Source organism: Pangasianodon hypophthalmus, chromosome 12 (assembly GCF_027358585.1).
Source record: "Pangasianodon hypophthalmus isolate fPanHyp1 chromosome 12, fPanHyp1.pri, whole genome shotgun sequence".
In the NCBI taxonomy this organism is placed as follows: Eukaryota; Metazoa; Chordata; class Actinopteri; order Siluriformes; family Pangasiidae; genus Pangasianodon; species Pangasianodon hypophthalmus.
In genome coordinates this window covers 5,383,761-5,403,637 of record NC_069721.1, presented here as the reverse complement: position 1 = coordinate 5,403,637, position 19,877 = coordinate 5,383,761, and the positions used below count along the sequence as shown (strand labels likewise).

At 37.7% G+C, this 19,877-nt stretch overlaps 2 protein-coding genes and 1 non-coding gene across 5 annotated transcripts; 2 read left to right on the top strand and 1 right to left on the bottom strand.

Moving 5' to 3' along the window:
* The first annotated feature begins 1,825 nt into the window (after positions 1 to 1,825).
* Positions 1,826 to 8,253, top strand: gdpd3b (glycerophosphodiester phosphodiesterase domain containing 3b). The gene is made up of 10 exons (XM_026915826.3): positions 1,826 to 2,112; positions 2,304 to 2,346; positions 3,764 to 3,899; positions 3,995 to 4,040; positions 4,164 to 4,282; positions 4,369 to 4,458; positions 4,744 to 4,877; positions 7,583 to 7,642; positions 7,982 to 8,033; positions 8,128 to 8,253. Exons 1-10 carry the CDS (start codon positions 1,968 to 1,970, stop codon positions 8,251 to 8,253), a joined length of 951 nt encoding a protein of 316 aa, XP_026771627.3. The 5' UTR covers positions 1,826 to 1,967.
* nif3l1 (NIF3 NGG1 interacting factor 3-like 1 (S. cerevisiae)) lies at positions 6,713 to 15,655 on the bottom strand. 3 transcript variants are annotated; one of them, XM_026915824.3, is made up of 7 exons: positions 15,571 to 15,655; positions 14,349 to 14,957; positions 14,093 to 14,249; positions 13,199 to 13,322; positions 11,259 to 11,397; positions 10,417 to 10,500; positions 6,713 to 8,612 (listed from the first exon to the last, which is right to left on the bottom strand). In XM_026915824.3, exons 2-7 carry the CDS (start codon positions 14,941 to 14,943, stop codon positions 8,428 to 8,430), a joined length of 1,284 nt encoding a protein of 427 aa, XP_026771625.3. In that variant the 5' UTR covers positions 14,944 to 14,957; positions 15,571 to 15,655; the 3' UTR covers positions 6,713 to 8,427. The 3 variants fall into 3 exon arrangements, with proteins under 3 accessions (XP_026771625.3, XP_026771626.3, XP_034165524.2); XM_026915825.3 differs by lacking the exon at positions 15,571 to 15,655 and adding an exon at positions 15,374 to 15,527; XM_034309633.2 differs by lacking the exon at positions 15,571 to 15,655 and adding an exon at positions 15,106 to 15,216.
* A 3,868-nt stretch (positions 15,656 to 19,523) lies between these two features.
* trnav-uac (transfer RNA valine (anticodon UAC)) lies at positions 19,524 to 19,596 on the top strand. The gene has a single exon. It is a non-coding gene; the product is annotated as a tRNA-Val (tRNA).
* The last annotated feature ends 281 nt before the right edge of the window (positions 19,597 to 19,877 follow it).

The following is a 19,877-nucleotide window of genomic DNA, read 5'->3' as shown; positions in this document are numbered from 1 at the left end:
ATTTTCATCAGAGGATGGATTCCTTTCTGAATCTAGTTCATCTCAAGGTTTCTTCCTCATGTTTCATGTCTCGAGGAGTTTTTCTCTCCACTGTCGCCTCTGGCTTAGAAGAAGCCTTTATTTGTCACATATACATTACAGCACAGTGAAATTCTTTTCTCGTATATCCAAGCTTGTTAGGAAGCTGGGGTCAGAACGCAGGGTCAGCCATGATAAAGAACTTGCTCAAGGGCCCAACAGTGAAAACAGAACCTTAACCTCTGAGCCACCACAAGTAATGGCTTGCTCTTTAATTCAATTCAATTCAATAGACATTGTCACCAAGCAGCTTTACAGAAATCCAGATGTAAATTTAGGTCCCTAATGAGCAAGCCAGAGGTGACAGTGGCAAGGAAAATGAGGCAGAAACCTTGAGAGTCACCAGACTCAAAAAGAAACCATCTTATTCTTGGTGACACCGGATAGTGGGATTATAAATAATTATTCTTCTACTACTCTATAACCAAAAAATCAAACAATGCTATGTGTGTTGAAAGAGTGTTCAGGATGAACATTATATTTTTAACGATGCCAGCAGCAGTTCTTCGGTACAAGTCTACAGAATCCAGGTGAGATTATCCACTAAAGAAAGTGTAGGATTTAGGACATGTAGATTTCTGTAAAGCTGCTTTGTGACAATGTCTATTGTTATATATAAATAAAATTGAATAGAAACTTCTAGGCAAATCAGGTTCAGATGTAATGACCTTGACAAGCTTAAACTTTCACCTTAGGAAGACCCCCTCAGGTTAGAAGCAACTTCTCCATTTCCACAGGCCTTAATGTTAAGTCCAGTGTTGTTGTAGTTGTTGTTTTCATTTGCCACTTGATGGGGGGTTATGAAAGACAAACTGGGCGAGAGAGGAAGTTGAGGTGTGAATGTTCCGCCTCCTAAAGTTTGTCTCACAGTCTTAAGGTCATTACGTACCCATGTGTGTATAAGGGAGTGTGGGATCGGAGACTGTTAAGTGTAACGACCTTTAATGTGTTTACGAGTGGACAGGTGTGTCATGCTAGGAACCAGTAGCAGTACAGGCACACTTATGATATTAGTGGTAATGAGTGGGTTTTTTTATGCTACGGAACAGTGAACTGTGCTAAAGCTAAATGGGTTTACTGTGCTGTTTAACTGCAAACTGAAACTTTAACACCTCACTTGTAACACATCAGTGCTAAATACCTGTTACGTTGCTATTAATACGATTAGGATATATTGTTTTAAGTCAATATACACACTATAATTTTAAAGTTGTCTGTCATTTTTATTCATCTAAAGAGTCTTTCTTAGCTGAGGAAGTCCTTTTAAGGTGATCTGCATTATACTATGATTGGTTACAGCATTGTGTAATTGTGGGAAGCACAGCAGCTTTGTGGTCTCCATTGTGATACGCAGTGCTTAACACTGACACCAAGATATGTGCAATACATTCTTAGAAAGAGGATATCGCAGATATGTGCAAGGATAAGGGATTTCAGGCTTACGAAGAGGTCAACAGTCCATGTGACGTCTCGTGGAAAACGGACGTTTTGTGGTGTGTCTTCAGCAGAAGCTAAAGATTAAAAAGCTTAAAAAGACATACTTTGCAGAAATGATTCCTAGCAGTTATAAAGTTTACAGGCTTATTTCTACTTATTCCACTTCACCTCAGTGTGTCATGCAACAGTGAGAAGGTCATATTGTACTATTATACTACATAAGAACCTCTGTCTCCCATCCAGTATACTGTTTAAGTTGTGTCATACCTGACCATACACACGCTTCTCACACTTATCACACCCACATACACTCACATGTTCCCTCACATGCATACTCCAATGGTTTAGGTCATGTATGAACAATGTGATCAGACCAGAAGTCCGGTAAAGATAAATTAACCTGTTGCTCAGTTTCTGAATCATTTCAGCAAAACAGCGTACTAGTACACACTATGGAGGCTGTGGTGGGCATTGGGGTGTTGGTCGTGGCTGTAGGATTTTATATCTTATGCTCTGTGTATCTGCTGTGTAACCCACTTATTCTCCACAAGAAGAAATATTTAGCCTTTCACAGCAGACACATTTCTCACAGAGGTGGTGAGTGCTCCACGTATTCTGATTTGTCTCTGCTTTTTTGCATATTGTTAAGTTAATGAACAACTATATTATTTTACACAGTGTTTGTTCTCTGGTACGCTCCATTAATTGGTGATATTTGCTTGTTTGGATACTAACAGTGATGATCATCTAATACAGTACTTAGATGCATTTTTGATCATTTTACTCAGGTGCGGGTGAGAGGATAGAAAACACCATGGAGGCTTTTACACAGTAAGTAAGGCAGAGCTCTCTCAAAGGTTTCTCACTTCAATTCAGTTTAATATGTCTCCGTTTATAGACTGAATGTGTTAGACTATGAGTTGCCAAAGACAGGGTACATATGCAAGATGAAACGAAATACGTCTTGTATAATAAATAAAATATTGAAGATACACAACACACCAACTAATATAAATATATTTACTATTACTCTTCCTAATTCTTTTTGATTAATAGTGAATAGTATAGGAATTTTAATTAAGAAAGTTTGTTAACAACTAATATACATTGATATAGTTTACTCTGACAAAATGTCATTTTAAGATTATTAAAATATGTAGCATTGTATTGTAACAATGTTGTATTATAGCATACAAAATCATCAATATCATGTGTGTATGTGTGTGTGTGTGTGTGTATATATATATATATATATATATATATATATATATATATATATATATATATATATATATATATATACATATATGTAGCATTATATTGTAACAATGTTGTATTGTAGCATACAATATCATCAATATCATGTGTGTGTGTGTGTATATATATATATATATATATTCTTAATAATTGTTTAATTGTTTCACTTAATAATAACACTATGATATATAGTCTGTTATAATACTACATTATGTTACAATACAATGCTCATATTTAACCCTTTCCATGCTAGTCCATTCTTATGGTCAGTCAGTTTAAGGCTCTTTTTTCTATTTTAGGGAAATATAAGATCCTCCAAATCACTTGAGTACGTTACTGTAAATTAACATAAGCTTTGAGACTATTTGTCATTCTCAATATTTGCAAGCTTTCTATATAAAACTAACAAGCAAACAAACAAACAAATAAATACATATTTTAAGTAAAAATGTTTTGTGCCACACTCCACTGAACGCCTTAGATTTTTTGTTCGTTTGTTATTTTGTGGGAAAGATAGATTTTTTTTTACCTCCTAGCGTCATGTAACAGTCCTAAACTGTGTAACTTTTGTGTGTTCAGAAATTGTTAAAAACTTTGTACTTTTTTAAAAATTATCATTTTAATCCATTTACTTTTTAATATAAGTGATATATGAATTCTGATTCTAAATATCATGCAATTTGAAGTAAAAATTAAAAAAATCTGGATATGTGTGTAAATACTTTATGCACGAAAGGGTTAATTGTTACATGTTACAGTTACACAGGAAAATATAGAATACTAATACTAATTATACTACTATTACTACTAATAATAATAACAGCAACAACAACAACAACAATCAGTCAGTACAGTCAGTAGTCCAGCAGAGGAGGATCACAGGTTGTGGGAAGGAGAGCAGATAGGCAAGAGGATACTGTAATAATAATAATAATAATAATAATAATAATAATAATAATAATAATAATGAACCCTCTACCTTCCCCCTCAGTGCAGTGGATGTGGGAACTGAGATGTTGGAAGTGGACTGTCATTTAACTCTAGACGGTTATGTTGTGGTGTGCCATGACAAAAACCTTGAAAGACAGACAGGATGTGACGTGGACGTCTCTTTGGTTAAATATCAGGTGAGCATTATACAAATTCTGCTTATTCTGTGCTTTATTAAACCTATTTTAATTAAGTACAGTTTTATTATAATGTTTTATTATTTATTATTTAGGACTTGCCACTCTATAGAGAGAAGCTTGAGGTCACATTCAATGCTGGTAAGTTAGTCCAGATTCCAGTGCAATAAAATGTTAGATTATGAAGTGTGAAAGAGTAAAAAAAAAAAAAGACTCTTACAGTGAACTTGTATAAAAATATGAACACCTGAAAATCTCCATCAGGGCAATTCAGTACGGGGAAGGACCGGAGAATCGCCCTGCTGGAGGACGTCTTCAAGAAATTCCCCCAAATGCCAATCAACATCGAGGTTAAACAAAACAATGATCTGCTGATACAAAAGGTATTCACCACTGTGCTTGCCTGATTACCAGTAGAGAAATGTAATCTCTGTCATTTTAGCTATAATAACAGCGCTGTGTTATTTAGGTCTCCTCCCTGGTGAAAGAGTATGGCAGGGACAACATCACTGTCTGGGCCTCTGAAGACTCTCAAATCATGGCAAAATGCAGGAAACAGGTACATCACCGCATTACATGTGTCTATGATCTAGATGCGGCTACGATCATATCTGAAGTGACAAAGACTTGTGACCATAAGTCATCTACTGTATCACTGGTTTTATTTTAACACCATTTACTTAAACACAATGCAACTACAATTTAAATAAATCACTCACTAGCCCGAAGTATGAAAGAAAATTGTTCATTATTAAATAGCAAAGTGAGTACTAAAGATCATTAAATGGCAATGTGAGTACGGATTTGGCATTCTATACACTGACTTGTGAAACTGCATGCACAGAATCCCTTCATGCCATACAGCTTCACCATCAGACGAGGAATCCTTCTTCTAGCACTCTACTACACTGGCCTTCTGCCCTTCTGCCCTCTGGGAGAAAGTCTATTGCAGTTCTACCTGCCCAGAGTAATCAACAGGTGAGGAGCTTTTTCACTCCAACATCTCCCACAGAGTTTCAGTTGGATTGAGATTAAGTGACAGTGTAAGTCATAGCATATGATTTACATTAGGGGTGCAAGACATACAGCCTGCCTGAGGGTACCATCTGTTTCACGGGATGATGAGTCAAATATAAGAGAAAAAACTCATTATAGTTCTTTGTTTATTTAGTACGTGTCAGCTTCTGGCTTTTACTGATGCCCAAATGCAGATATTTTATCCACTCATTTATCAACTAGTGGTCTGTTTTTAGCATTATTTACCAGCTCATAGGACTCTGTGACAGACACATGACACAATAATCATGTTCTTTAGCTAAAGTAAAACCCCTTGACAATCTTTATACTGTAAGAGTCTAATAGACATATGACACAATAATGACATGCTCTATAGCTAAAGTAATTAAATTCTTGTCACTAAAGTAAAGCAAGCTCCATTTTAACTTATAACGCTGTATGACTGAAACGTGACACAATAATGACATGTTCTATAGCTAAAGTAAAGAAAGCCCCTTTTTAACAATCTTTATGCTTATCTTAACATGATGTGACAGACACAGCAATGAAGCGTTCTATAGCTAAAGAAACGCAAGTAAAACCCCCAACAGTCTTAAGGCTCTAAAACACAAGGCCAGTAATGGCTAAAGTAAAGCAAGCTCCATTTTAAGTTATGATACACTATGACTGAAATACGACACAATAATGACATGTTCTATAGCTAAAGTAAAGAAAGCCCCCTTTTAACAATCTTTATGCTTATCACAGACACATGACACAACAATGAAGCGTTCTAGAGCTAAAGTAAAACAAGCTCCTTGAAAATCTTAACACTCTAAAACAGACATATGACACACACACACACACACACACACAATAATGACATTTACTGTAGTTAAAGTAAAGAAAGACCCTTTATAAACAATCCTAAGTCTGTAAGAGACATATTAGTTTTTTAGTAAAAGTAAATGAAAATAAAGAAAGCTCCTTTTAAACAATCTTAACAGCCTATGATAGACACATGACACAACAATGACATGTTCTATATCTAAAGTAATGCAAGTAATGCTTCATAATAATATTAGCACTATATGACATACACATGACACAACAATTACTTATGTTATAGTAAAAGTACAAAAAAGTCCCTTTAAATCATCTTAAGACTCTATGACACTCATGACACAACAATGCCGTTCTATAGTAAAAGTAGAAAGCCCCTTTTAAATAACACCTTATGAGACACAAGACACAATAATGACATGTATAGCTAAAGTAAAGCATAAAAACCCTTAAGCATAAACCCCTTGTTAACAGTTATACACTCTAAGAGAGACATATTCCATAGCTAAAGCAAATAAGGCCACTTTTTTGTGTTTAAAAATAAAATTGTCTATGACACACATGACACAATACTAACATGGTCTATAGTAAAAGTAAAGCACGCCCCCTTGTTAACAGCCATGACAGGGTCATGATATTTTCTATAGCAGCGGTGCAAATCATATGGCTCGTTTAATGGTATGGTCTGGCCAGTGGAATGACGGGTAAAAACGAAGGCGAAAACTCATTATAGTTCCTGATTTGTATACTAGCTGCCAATTTCTGACTTTAATTGATGCAGATGCAGTTAGTAATTTAAATTAAGAATTATTTAGCGCGGTTTCCCAGTCTCAATAGGGCACACAGGCTAATGTACACATAGCAATGTACATTGTTAGCATTGTGCAACATAATGGAAATATGTTTGTTAAATAAAAATAACAAACCTCATAAAATGAAAAAAGCACATATTATAAATGACTGGTGATTGGATGTATTGGTGCAACCCCTTTATTCTGAGATTTTAACCGTTGAACTACTCTGCCGGCCCAGATTTACATACAAATTTTCATCCTCATCGAACCATTCAGTGAGCCCTCATGCCCTGTAGATGGGGGTGGAGTCATCCTGGAAGAGACCACACCCAGAATTGACCATTTCATCAAATGGATAAAGTGGAGCCAAACCATGTCAGTAAAATGCCTCAGCATTACAGAGCCACGAGTTTGAACTTTTTGACCCATCTGTATATTTATCAATTGTGTTCTGATGTGGTGTTAATCATGCTGACACACTATATGCCCAAAAGTATGTGGACACCTGACCATCACACCCGTATGCGGTTCTTCCCCAAAGTTTTAAGCACACAATTGTATAGAATGCCTTAGCATGCTTTAGCGTTACAATTTCCCTTCACTTGAACTAAGATGCCCAAACATGCTCCAGCATGACAATTCCCCTGTGCACAAACTGAGCTCCATGAAGACATGGTGTGTGAAGGTTGAAGTGGAAAAACTTGAGTGTCCTGCACAGAGCCCTGACCTCAACCCCACTGAACACCTTTGGGATGAACTGGAACACCGACTGAACCCCAGACCTCCTCACCAACATCAGCGCCTGACCTCACTAATGCTCTTGTGGCTGAATGAACACAAACCCCCACAGCCACGCTCCAACATCTAGTGGAAAGCCTTCTCAGAAGAGTGGAGCTTATTATGACAGCAAATGGAGACTAAATCTGTAATGAGATGTTCAAAAAACACATACAAGCGTGATAGTCATGTAGTGTACACACATGTGCTAAAGATTTGCGCGCTCATCAAAAAAGATTTGTGCTAACATGCCAACTGTATATACTCTTACAGGAGTTATATTCCAGAAGAGTCTTTCCTTAAGAAAAGATTTGTGGTCTCGCTCATTGAAAAGTAAGTCATAAATTCTATTCTGGTTAGTGTGTGGAATTTCTGTGCATGTTCTCTGTGTGTCTATATGAGTTTCCTCTGGGTTCTCCAGTTTCCTCCCCCAGTAGGTGGATTGGCTATTCTAAATTGCCTTAATTTGTGAGTGAATATGTGTGTGTGTGTGTGTGTGTGTGTGTGTGTGTGATGCCCTGCGATGGATTTACATCCCATCCAAGGTCTATTCCTGCTTCATGCCCAGTGTTCCTGGGACAGACACCTCGACCTTAACCAGGATAAAGAGCTTTCTGAAGATGAATGAATGAATAAATGAAAAGGTTTAGTGTTTTTTTTTCCCTTCTCCAGGCTGACTATGAGAAAGTCTTTGTTTGAGCACTTGGAGAAGCGAGGCATGCAGGTGTGTTTGTCAGTTTCTTTCCTCAGTAATCAGGATTAAATCACACAGCCGTGATACTCTCTATAAACTGCGTCCTGTGCTCTTTCTTCCTCAGGTGCAGTTGTTTGTGTGTAACAAGGAGAAGGACATGGCTGCGGCTTTCGGATTCGGTGCTACAGGAGTGATGTCTGATTATCCCACCATCCTATCAGACTACCTGCAAAAACATCGGGCTGTTTAAGTTTCTTACTGCAAAAATGTGACAACAAAAAAGGGACGACATTCCAGTGTTGCATAGTGATCACGTTTATTCTTTTTAAATCATTCAGAAATCCAATGTTAAATATCTGAAAAGGTGCGATGATTTGGTACTTCAGCAGAGTAACTTTAATGTAATGAGCGTGAGATAATGAGATCACATGACCTGCAGCGGGTCTTTGTCTTTTTGGGAGATAATTACGGTAACAGAGTCTGGTAGGTGTGCAGATAGCCGCTCCTTAAACACAGTGAGAAAACCCCTCTCGCTGTTACTGTGCTCACTCAGAATCACACTCGTGCCTTTAGAAACAGCATCCAGCACCTCGTGATGGGACATCTCACCTGAGAAAAAAAAAAAAAAATACACATCATTCTTAGCTCTTAATGCAGGGGTTTCCAAACTACAGGGTCACGACCCCATGTGGGGAAACTTAATTTACAAACAGGGTTTTAATTGTCTCCTCTTTTGTAATTACTTCACTCTAACTATGAAGACGCATTTTGTCTGCTACTGATTGTACTTTAGTCTTACTTTAGTTCGCTATCCTGATTTGCTGCATTAGCGTAGGAGTTCAGCAATATTATTCCATCCGTTTACTTCTGCTAGTTCCTAAACAATATCAAGTCAAGACTGAAGTCAGGAAAACAAACACAAAAATATGCCGAACTATCTATTAAAATAATTCCTAAATTATAAATGTGGAATAAAAAAATGCACAGTGGTCAAGGCAAAAAAGTCCATTTGGGGTTGTTTGCCCAAAAAGTCTGGATTAATCCTACTATCACTATGGAATACCAAATTATATCATCATGAGGACTGTTAAACCCCTGCAATTAATCTGAAGTCTTTAACGAGATGAAATTAAAATAACTTTCCTCCTCCTAAAACTCCATGAAGTAAGGATACTATACATATTTCACAAGTTCATCATAATTAACTATACCTTGTACATAATAAATAAAAAAACCTCTGCTCTAAACAGCATTCTGAAGGACTTTAAAACAAAGTAGCACAGTAAAACTCAATCCCATCTCCAACTCTAATTATTAAATCAGTTGAAATTACGATCTGGCCACCAATTCAGTTCTCAAAGTAAGACCTCTAGAATATCATTTTATTTTTAAACCAGGATTTTATACTTTTTGTCATTACCATTAGCATATGTATCCTCATTTCACTTCATCTTGTCTAATGTGGAGAAAAAAAGAGGCTTAGAAAAACAGAATCATTTACCTTCTCTTAAATTATTGTATTTATTGTACTGTATTGTGTTTATAATTATTTTAAACAATATGTCATCTACACTATAGTATAATAACTTGGCAAAAAAACAAGAGTAAGTTAAATGTGCAGATAAATCTGCTTAAAAGTATCAACACACACACAAATGGAACACGCTCCACGAGAGAATTTGTTTCCGATTTGTTTCTTCGCTTACTCCAAGACACAAGAAACAAATTGCGCAGGGATTTTGCCTTCAGCCAACTCAATTCCCCTTTCAAAGCCTCGCTGCCTTCCGAGAGCCAGACATCATTCTGGCAAACCAGGAAGTATAATCAGTTAAAGATCCCTAGAATTTCATGAGGTACTGAGAGGTACAGAAAATCATCATGATTAGAATTTTAAATGAAGTTATCAACTGTTCATCTTTGGAATATTATATAATAATTTCATCTTTGCTGCTTTGATTATGTTCAAGTCCATCGTTAAAATAAAGTCACCAGGAGGACCTTGCGTTCAACGTGCTTGCATATAAAATAACAAAATATACAAATCTAAAAGTTTGTTGAGACGGAAGATTCATTTGGTATAGATTTACAGTTTACGTGGCTCTTACATAGTTATGTGTAAAATGTTTTATTGCTTACCTTGCTGTATTATTTCTAGTACTATTGATCACAAAGCCATAACCTTAACCTACAGGTTATATTATTATTTTTCTTTATTTATTTCTAAATTAAATATTAAATGAATTCTGTTTCTAATTATTTTGTCTTCATAAACATTTTGTATTTCATTTTCGATCACATAAATAAATGCCCTGTAAGAGAACTGAATTGTATATGTGTGTGTGTGTGTGTGTGTGTGTGTGTGTGTGTGTGTGTGTGTGTGTGTGTGTGTGTGCACGTGTGTCTGAAGGTATACCGGTGATGTAGAGGTCTGCTTTCACGCCCTGCAGGACTGAAGCTCCTGAGCCAGCACACACAGCTACACTCTTCACAACAGAATCTTGGGAAATATTGGCAACAAAACACACAGCCTTCAATAACTGTGAACTGAAAACAATAGTAAATAAACACGCCTGGTCTTGCTAGGCAATAACAGCTGCTACACGGACTAATCCTAGTGCTACAGTCTGAATGCTTTCTTTTTACTTTCTGTTTCAGTTTTTCCCAGGAAAGAGAAAATTTGTCATTTAATTGAATTTAAATTAAAAGAATTTGTCATTTAAAGTTGACCAGCACACTAAGTCCCTGTTCACCCTTCACCAATCCACTTACAAAATAAAATAAAAAATAAAATAAAATACAATAATAAAATGGCACAGGGTCAGGCCAACTGTATTAAAGCTTGGAATATCAAGGTCACTAATCTTACAGAAAAAAAAAGTGGAAAAAGAAGTGCTGTGTGTCAGATCTGAGTGAGAATAGAGAAAACGTCGCCAGTAAGCACAAGATGGATGAGTAGCAGATTTCCACTTTGCTAAAATCGTACAGGAAACTATAACACTGTACTGTGAAGCAGAGAGTGAAACGTACACCAAATAAGACAACTAAAGTGCAGAGCTTAAGAAAGCTTTTTAAATAAAGAATTCCTAACTAAAAGTGTCATTTCATTCAGGACCAGGTTTAAACCTTGCCGGGAAAATCACAAATTTAGAATATTTGGTTCAGTTTCGCTGTCTGACTCTCACACTTTCACACTTCCTTACAAAGATATTACATAAATAAAAAGAATTATTAGTAATAATGGTTCATCATCATTACCTAATGTTTTCTGATTTCCCAGAGCCAGTCTAAGGTGAGGCAGACCGAGGTGTTTCTTCATTCTCTGGAGTGCCACAGCTATGGATATCGGCTCATCCAACACAGCATGCCGTCCTTGACCACAGCCGAGTAAAGGGGGCTACGGATAAACACAGTAAGACGGACGGCTTCTCATTCCACTGGCCACCTGATAATATGTACATTAGCAATAAAATCTGAATTTCTAACCTTTAGAAGGCTTTGCTAGCTTTGATTGTTTTTCACTTCCTTTCTCATTAGACGCAGAGGCAGTAAATATCATCAAAACGTCATGTCATTTTTTTTAACTGGATAAATGACAGACTGAATATACAGTAAAAAATAAAGGCATTTAAAATACTTACATAAAATAATTTCTAAGTATGTTATAAATATACTAACAATTTTTTGCACTTAATTAAAATATGCTAAAAAATATAAAACTTTCAAAAGTATACTTGTTGATCACACTTTAAACAACTGTGAAAACAATTGCATTGTAGTAGATTTTAATAAATACATTAGTGTAAAATATACTTTAATTTAATATTTAGCTAAATGTAACAATTTAACAAAATTCTCTTTTCAGCACATTAAAAACTGAACTATAAATTTTATTTAAAAAAATTATTCAAATTACTTGAATGCACTACATTAAAACACAATTTAATTACAACGCTTTAAGCACTTCTTTTTAAATTAAAGTTTGATATTTTAAAATATTTTTGTAACTGCCCTAAGGCTATTGGGAAAAAGTAAAAAGGACAGCCTAAGCACTGGTTTGAGAACCGCTGGTTTTACATAAACCAAAATATTGCCCTCAAGCGTATAAACTCCTCCGAGTTGAGGGATATTTGCATGCATGTATCAGTCTGTCGTCCATTTGCTTTGCGCTGCTATGTTACTTCTGTGATTGTCTTTGTAAAGCATCACAGAACTTTAGAAAGACACTCTGTAAATTACATATACTTTGCCTTAGAAAGACTGTACATGGATCCTCAAAACCATTTGTCTCGGTCAGGCCAAGAATATGACCATGAACATCCCATACACACCTTCTGCCTACTGACACCAAATTGGTGCACATGTATGATACATGACTCTGAAATTAGCTACCAATTTTGACTCACATATCCCAGTAGGAGGAGCTATAACCTTCAATTAACTGATTTTGGGAACAATGGGATTTCCATAGATGACTTCATTACCTGAAAACATAGCCAGCATTGGCCAATCAGCTTTCAGCATGCATTTGAGTTACAGAATTACCTTTGTATGGAAGTATTTTGGAGCCTGCCAAAATTCAAATGCAATCGCAATTCTCTTTGCATTTGCATTTCCGATTGCATTTGAATTTTGGCAGGCTCCAAACGTGACACCGAGGAACTGAAATAGCTCACAGGGTAACTGATACTGCTATTTCGATATGACAGCATCATAACTCTTAAGACATGGGAAATGCAATTGCAAATGGACTTTGCTTTTCCTTTGAAATTTGGCAGACACTGTACTTTCGTGTCAACTAAAATGCAAACTGTAATACGCAATTTGCATTTTTATTTGAATTATGTGAATGGCTATCCACTAGTGTTCAGAAGGATAAGACACAAAAGGTTTTGTTTGTAATAATAAGAAGAAATATAAGCTCAAGTGGCAATCACTGGGTTCCAAGCACTCCTTCGTATGTAGCGCCCCTAGTGGCCAATTCATGTAATATTACATAGAACACTAGTGGGCAGCCATTCACATAATTAGAACATCTCATCAGATACAACTGAGCTCATGACCACACAAATATTCTGAGACTAAATCACAGGAATCCATGTCATTTAAAATATCAAGCTGGACATCAGCACTTAACACAGTATATTAGGAATAGAGAATATATACAGTGTATGAGGTGTAAAGACAGCTGCTTTTACCTGCTGGACCTGCGTGATGGTGAGAGTCTGGCTGGCTGTGGCGTTTCCTGATATCGCCTGAACAGCAGAGGTCAGTTCTGAGCTGGGACAGTTCAGGATCACATGCTGTGCCTCTTGTTCAGTCCTGAAACACACATGAACAAATACATTACCGTACCAGACACTTTCTAAATACTAGCAGCCTATGTAGTCTTACAATTTTGGTGCTTCGGTGATGGGAAGTAAAAATACCAGGACTGCCATAGAACCGTGGTTGGAAACTGTGTCAAGGAAGTTAACACTCTATTAGACATATATTTATATCATATACCTGGATTCTGCTTCTGCTATTTCAATTTTCCTACGAAATACCATGTTTACAGTCAGATTTATGGACCTCGTTTGTGCACAGGGGCATTGTCAAGCTGGAACATGTTTGGGTTTCTTAGTTCCAGTGAAGGAAAATGTTAATACTCCAGGACACAAAGACATTCTATACAATTGTGTGATTACAGCTTTGTGGCAACAGCTTGGGTGTGATGGTCAGGCGTCTACAAACATTTGGCCGTATTGTGCATGTTTCGTGTAGATAAACGGACACACTTCCCTTTCCAAGGCTTGTAATGTAAAATCACCCATAGTGACTGAGATTAAATATGATATTACTGTACCTGCAATCTTTTACTAGAGAATATGAAAAAGTATCTTATACTCATGTCTGTTTTACAAGTGCTTGACACTTAACTAGAATTTGTAACAGACAAGCAACTATGACTTTTCATCTATACTAGATGGCAGTGATGTTCGCATGTCATGTTCATATCAAAACAATATACATACAATTTCTGCCTCTAAAACAAGTTTTGATGCAAATCAGAACCAATATTAAGAACTTGTGTCTGAACACCCACATACCTAAGTATATTGTACTGAAAGGTTTCGCTGTTTTCTGTCTTTCTCATGTCCTTCACGATATTATTGAGCTCCTCTTCATTTCTGGCTGTAAACTCCAATCTGTGCTTTTTGTGGGCACTACAGAGAGCCTGGCTTAGCACCAACACTTGTCCACTACCTGTACATAATAAATACATTTTAGGATTAATAAAAATGACAAGAAAAAAAAACAAGCATATTACAGTGATTTACCTGGCATTAGATTTAAACAACCAACCTACGCCTTCTATCAACCAATCATTAAGGCCGCCTTTCACGCTATCCCAGGACGTATGCGGTGAGAAGACAGCTACCCCACTTTCTATAGCTCTGATGGCCAACTGCTGTTTCCAGTCTTTCTGAACGAGTCGTTTGAAAGGCCGGAAAAGAGGTGGGTGATATGAAATGATGAGGTCACATGTCATCCCTTCAGCTTCATCCATAACGTCAGCGGTCAGATCATTGGTGAGGAGGATCGTCTTGACTGGACGCTGTTTGCTCGGTTCCACCAAGAGACCAACATTATCCCAAGATTCAGCCAATGAGAGTGGAGCAAGCTGCTCAAGAACTTCCAGGACTGTCTTTAAATCCATGGAAGAAGGAGGATGAGAGTAAGGACGAGAAGAAAGAACGAACGGCGGGGTGCAAAATGGATGACAAATGGAAGAATGCAGCACGGAATAAAGACAGGATGAATGATCGAATGTTGCAGAGGCTGCTCTCAGGAAGTGGGGTTTTCTTTTGAGGGCAGTGTTCGAGATGACATTAAACCGAGACGGGCTGCAGCTCAACCTGAAGAATCTCCTCGAGATGTTCGTAGACCTAGTAAACATGGATGAAGTCAGCTCTGGGAAGGAATAAGAAACAATGATTACACAGTGTGCAATCTCCAAATTATATGGAGAAATATCTAGTCCCATCTTTTAGGTACAATAATATCAGAACATGTCTATCTTCACAAGAAAGAAAGCAAGAATAAATATAAATAATCTTACAGTATAATGCAGTTTATTTCATTGCATTTCTATGCTATTATATGAAACTAGCTTACTACAAAATGATCACTGTGTTTATATTTTGTAAAACTATCTAACAGCTGCAGGACTGACCAATACACGTTGTAAATCTACATGGCTGAATGCCATTTGGCTTCCTAGTGGACATGCAGTGCACTATGTAGAGTGTAGACGCTGTTAGCATGAACCCTACGCATGTAGTGCATGTATACAGGGAGTACAGAGGGATTTGAGATTGAGCCCTTACTTAGGCAGCTCGCGAGCTAACACACCTCCGTTAGCAAGCCTTACATTAGCTTTACAAAAAGCTAGTGCTAATTAGACTGTTTCGCGCACAAAATGGATGCACACTAGTATTACAGATAAACCCTATTTGTTTACAGCCAGTGAAAGCAAGCTAAAAGTAAACTAGCGTATAATATCACTACCACAACACCAACTCACCCAGCAGTGACACTGCTAACACTTCCGGTGGGTGGGCGGGGCTTTTAAACAACGCCAACTCTGATTGGACGAATAAACATTTTGTATTGCGTTACCTGAAAAGAGGCTAGTCACAAAAACTACTCAGATAAGTCAAATATAATTCACATATTTCACTGATTAAACTATCACTTCACTATCCCCAGTGGTAGTATTACGTATAGTAAGCGAGAAAGCTTATTTATTACCTAAATACATCCTTAAATACACTGGCTTTGAAAAGCAACTCCCTTCCTCTATATGATATTTGATTGTAACAAAAAAGGGAAAAAAACTACCCGGGTCCAGCCTGACCCAAGCTTGCCCTTTTTTTTTTCTTATACAGTAACATCTGTCACAATAAACCCTAAAAGTGAAAAGTACAACACATTCATGTATAGCCTATATTACAACATTAATGCATACAGTAGATTCACATTATACATTCTGTTAGAAATAAAGAAAATTAGCTTATTGTACATGTACGTATTCTTGTACATGTACGTCTCCACACCCCCATGGCCGACTCCGGATACTCTAAATAGCTGAGAGTGATGTGTGACACATCACACCAGCTGTGCTGCTGAATAACCCTGGGTCATGAGAGAGGCAAGAGCAGATTAATTTGGATTAATGAGATCGAGAGCAAGAGCCCAGGAACATCCTGGATGTATCACAATATCTTCTTATAGTGGCTAGTTGCCAATTCTTGTCCATCCAATCACAAATTTTACCTCTAAGAAATTACCCTGTTGCTGTCTTCTGACAAATGTGCATGGTGCATGACAGATGTGAGAGAGACACCCATGACAGTCCTGTATGGATAATTGATGTTGTAAGCCTCTGATAGCCAGCTGGAAATATTTGTATTCGTATTCGTATTCGTATAGGATTTAATACCAGAATTGTGCATTTCTATATTGAGACCTCAGGCATAATTCCAGATTTAATGTGATAGTTATTAGCAATTAGCACTCTTCATGCAGCAATATATTGCCAGTATACTAGACAGCAACAAATTGGCCATATACTAGAACAAAACATTATTTCCATCTTCAATCTGCATTTTCTATCCCTGATTTTTTGTGTTTGAAGGCAGTGTTTGAAAGAGGCTACTGAAAAACCCTGCCTTGGACACTTTTACTAAAAAAAAAAGTGCCAAGGTGTGAATTACACACAGGTAATTTGCATGATCTGAACAGTGCATCAAGAAATTCCCCATGAACTCCGCATGAACTCCACAAGATCTCTGAAGGTGTGCTGTGGTATCTGGCACCAAGACATTAGCAGCAGATCCTTTAAGTTCTGTAGGTTGCGAGGTGGAGCCTCCATGGATCCATGGATGGTGCTAGATGTTTGTCTAGCACATCCCACAGATGCTCGATTGGATTGAGATCTGGGGAATTTGGAGGCCAAGTCAACACCTTGAACTCTTTGTCATGTTCCTCAAACCATTCCTGAACAATTTTTACAGTATGGCAGTGAACATTATCTTGCTGAAAGAGGCCACTGAGCATCACACTGCCTCCGCCAGCTTTCCTTCTTCCTATAGTGCATCCTGGTGCCATCTCTACCCCAGGTAAGTGACGCACATGCACCCGGCCATCCACATGATGTAAAAGACAACATGATTCATCAGACCAGGCCACCTTCTTCCACTGCTCCATGGTCCAGTTCTGATGCTCACGTGTCCATTGTAGGCACTTTCGGTGATGGACAGGGGTCAGCATGGACACCGTGACCGGTCTGCAGCTACGCAGCCCCATAGGCAGCAAGCTGTGATGCACTGTGTGTTCTGACACCTTTCTATCATAGCCAGCATTAACTTTTTCAGCAATTTGTGCTACAGTAGCTCTTCTGTGGGATCAGACCAGACGGGCTAACCTTCGCTCCCCACGTGCATCAGTGAGCCTTGGGCACTCATGACCCTGTCTCTGGTTCACCGGTTGTCCTTCCTTGGACCACTTTCGGTAGGTGCTAACCACTGCATACCGGGAACACCCCACAAGACCTGCTGTTTTAGAGATGCTCTGACCCAGTCGTCTAGCCAGCACAGTTTGGCCCTTGTCAAAGTTGCTCAGATCCTTACACTTGCCCATTTTTCCTGCTTCCAACACATCAACTTCAAGAACTGACTGTTTTTAAGTGCTGTTGTGCCGAACATTGACAGGTGCCCATAACCAATACAACAGCATGAGTGTTTATACAACAGCTCTATAAACACGAAATTAATATCAAGTAAGTGACATTTTAGTCACAATATGGCCAAATATTTTTAGTTAGGCCAAATAATTCCGAAAGAAGGCACAGGCATTTGAATAGAGCGTTGCATGTTGCCATGCAATGCACAGACTGAGAGCCCATAGTAAGTGTAGTAGCTGTTTCAACATAACAAACTATTGCTAGAATCGAAATTTTATGGGGTGAACGCAGACAAACGGAGTGATACAAACAGTGAAATGTACCAGTGCTTTTATACTAACTATCAGCACTCTTATCAGAATGCCGCTTGTCCAATCAAGTTAGTGAATTGGAACGAACTGCTGTGGAAAAGAATAATATTATACTCATAGAGACATAATTGTCATATTCCTGTTTCATTCATTCCTATTCAGTAACCCTTTCATCCTAGTCAGGGTCATTCCTCAACTCTCTGACCCACATCTTAAAGAGTCTCTGTGTTGTGGAATCACAGCCAGTGATTTCTATTTGGCACAGATGCAGGTTTCAGGGAATCAAATCTTGTCTCAGAGGACAAGTGAATAACTGCAGGGGAAAAAGGAAAGGGTTGCTGCACACATGCCTCTCACTGAGCTCAGTGGCTGTGCTGGTGAATGATGCTGGGTCATGACAGCGACAAGGGCGGATTAATTTGGATTAATGAGTTTGAGAGAGAACAGAAATGTCCTGGATTGGGGACATGAGACCAAAAATCAAGTGCAGATGCTTCACCAAGATCACCAATATTATCTCTTTCTCACACACACACACACACACACACACACTTGCCTTTGTCTAATTGTCTAATTTCCAATAAAATTCTCTTTCAAACCCTGATTGATTGATCAACCTTGACTGATTTTCAATATATTACAAATCTATTACAGTATCTTTTGGCAGTGATAGTTACCTTTACTTTTTTGTGTACATCTGTCTGATCAGCCAAATGTTTGAGTGTGTGACTGAATAAAGCATGTATTTGAAATAAACACCAAGATGGTTAAACCTGAGAAAGTGCACAGCATTTTAATCGTGTATCATTTAGAGATCTGTACTTGCTTGATCTGCGGTCATCTGATACCTGTGCTTGGATGATGTTCTACAAATAGCAGAAAATAGCATTCACTAGAGCATATGAGATTAGAGATTTGAACATTACAGTTTGGAGACATTTTAGTTAATCATCGCCCAGTTTCGTAAAAGATATGTCTTGGCCTTGGTTTTATTACATGCTCTCAGTACAGCTTTTATTCAGCTGCAAGGACAGCCAGATCCAGGGCAGTTTGGGATTTTAATACTCAGTAATCACATTTTCCTTCCATGTTGTTCTCTAGCAAGTTCTGTCTGTCTGAGATTTCTGCACTGTGTATCCTTAATTCATTCATCCTCACTGACCTTTGTTAAGATCATGCAAGAGCAGCAATATTCATTGCTGGCCTGAATTATTGTTTAGCATTCCTCCCTGAATCGTGGTTGACTTCTGTATATATTGTATTAATAGTAAATTTGCATTGATAATCTTATAATTTTTTTTCATTATGATGTTAAACCAGAAGCAGGCCTGTCTGACCTTTATCAATGATGGATCAACAGCAACAAATGTTCACACCTATGGTAAAGTTTATTGTCATATGTTTTCAGAATACTGAGTACACAAACACAATGCAATACCTCTGCTATAGTAACATACAACATAACGATCAGTGGCTTCTGTAGGTTCCATAGTGTAGTGGTTATCACGTCTGCTTTACATGCAGAAGGTCCTGCGTTCGAGCCCCAGTGGAACCAATATATTTAGGACTAGAGCTTGGACTTGCTTGCACAGCCCTGACTATTTCAGACTGTTGTTGCACAGCATACAGTCAGGTCCATATGTATTTGTACAGCAACACAATTTTGATAATTTTGCCTCTGTACACCACCACAAAGATGTGTTGATGCAAGTGAAGGAGGCCATCATTAGGCTGAAAAAAACAAAAGTGATCTATCAGAGAGACAGAAGAAAATTTAGCAGTGCATTCCTTCTTAAAAAGAAGGAATGCACTGGCGAGCTCAGCAACACCATGAAG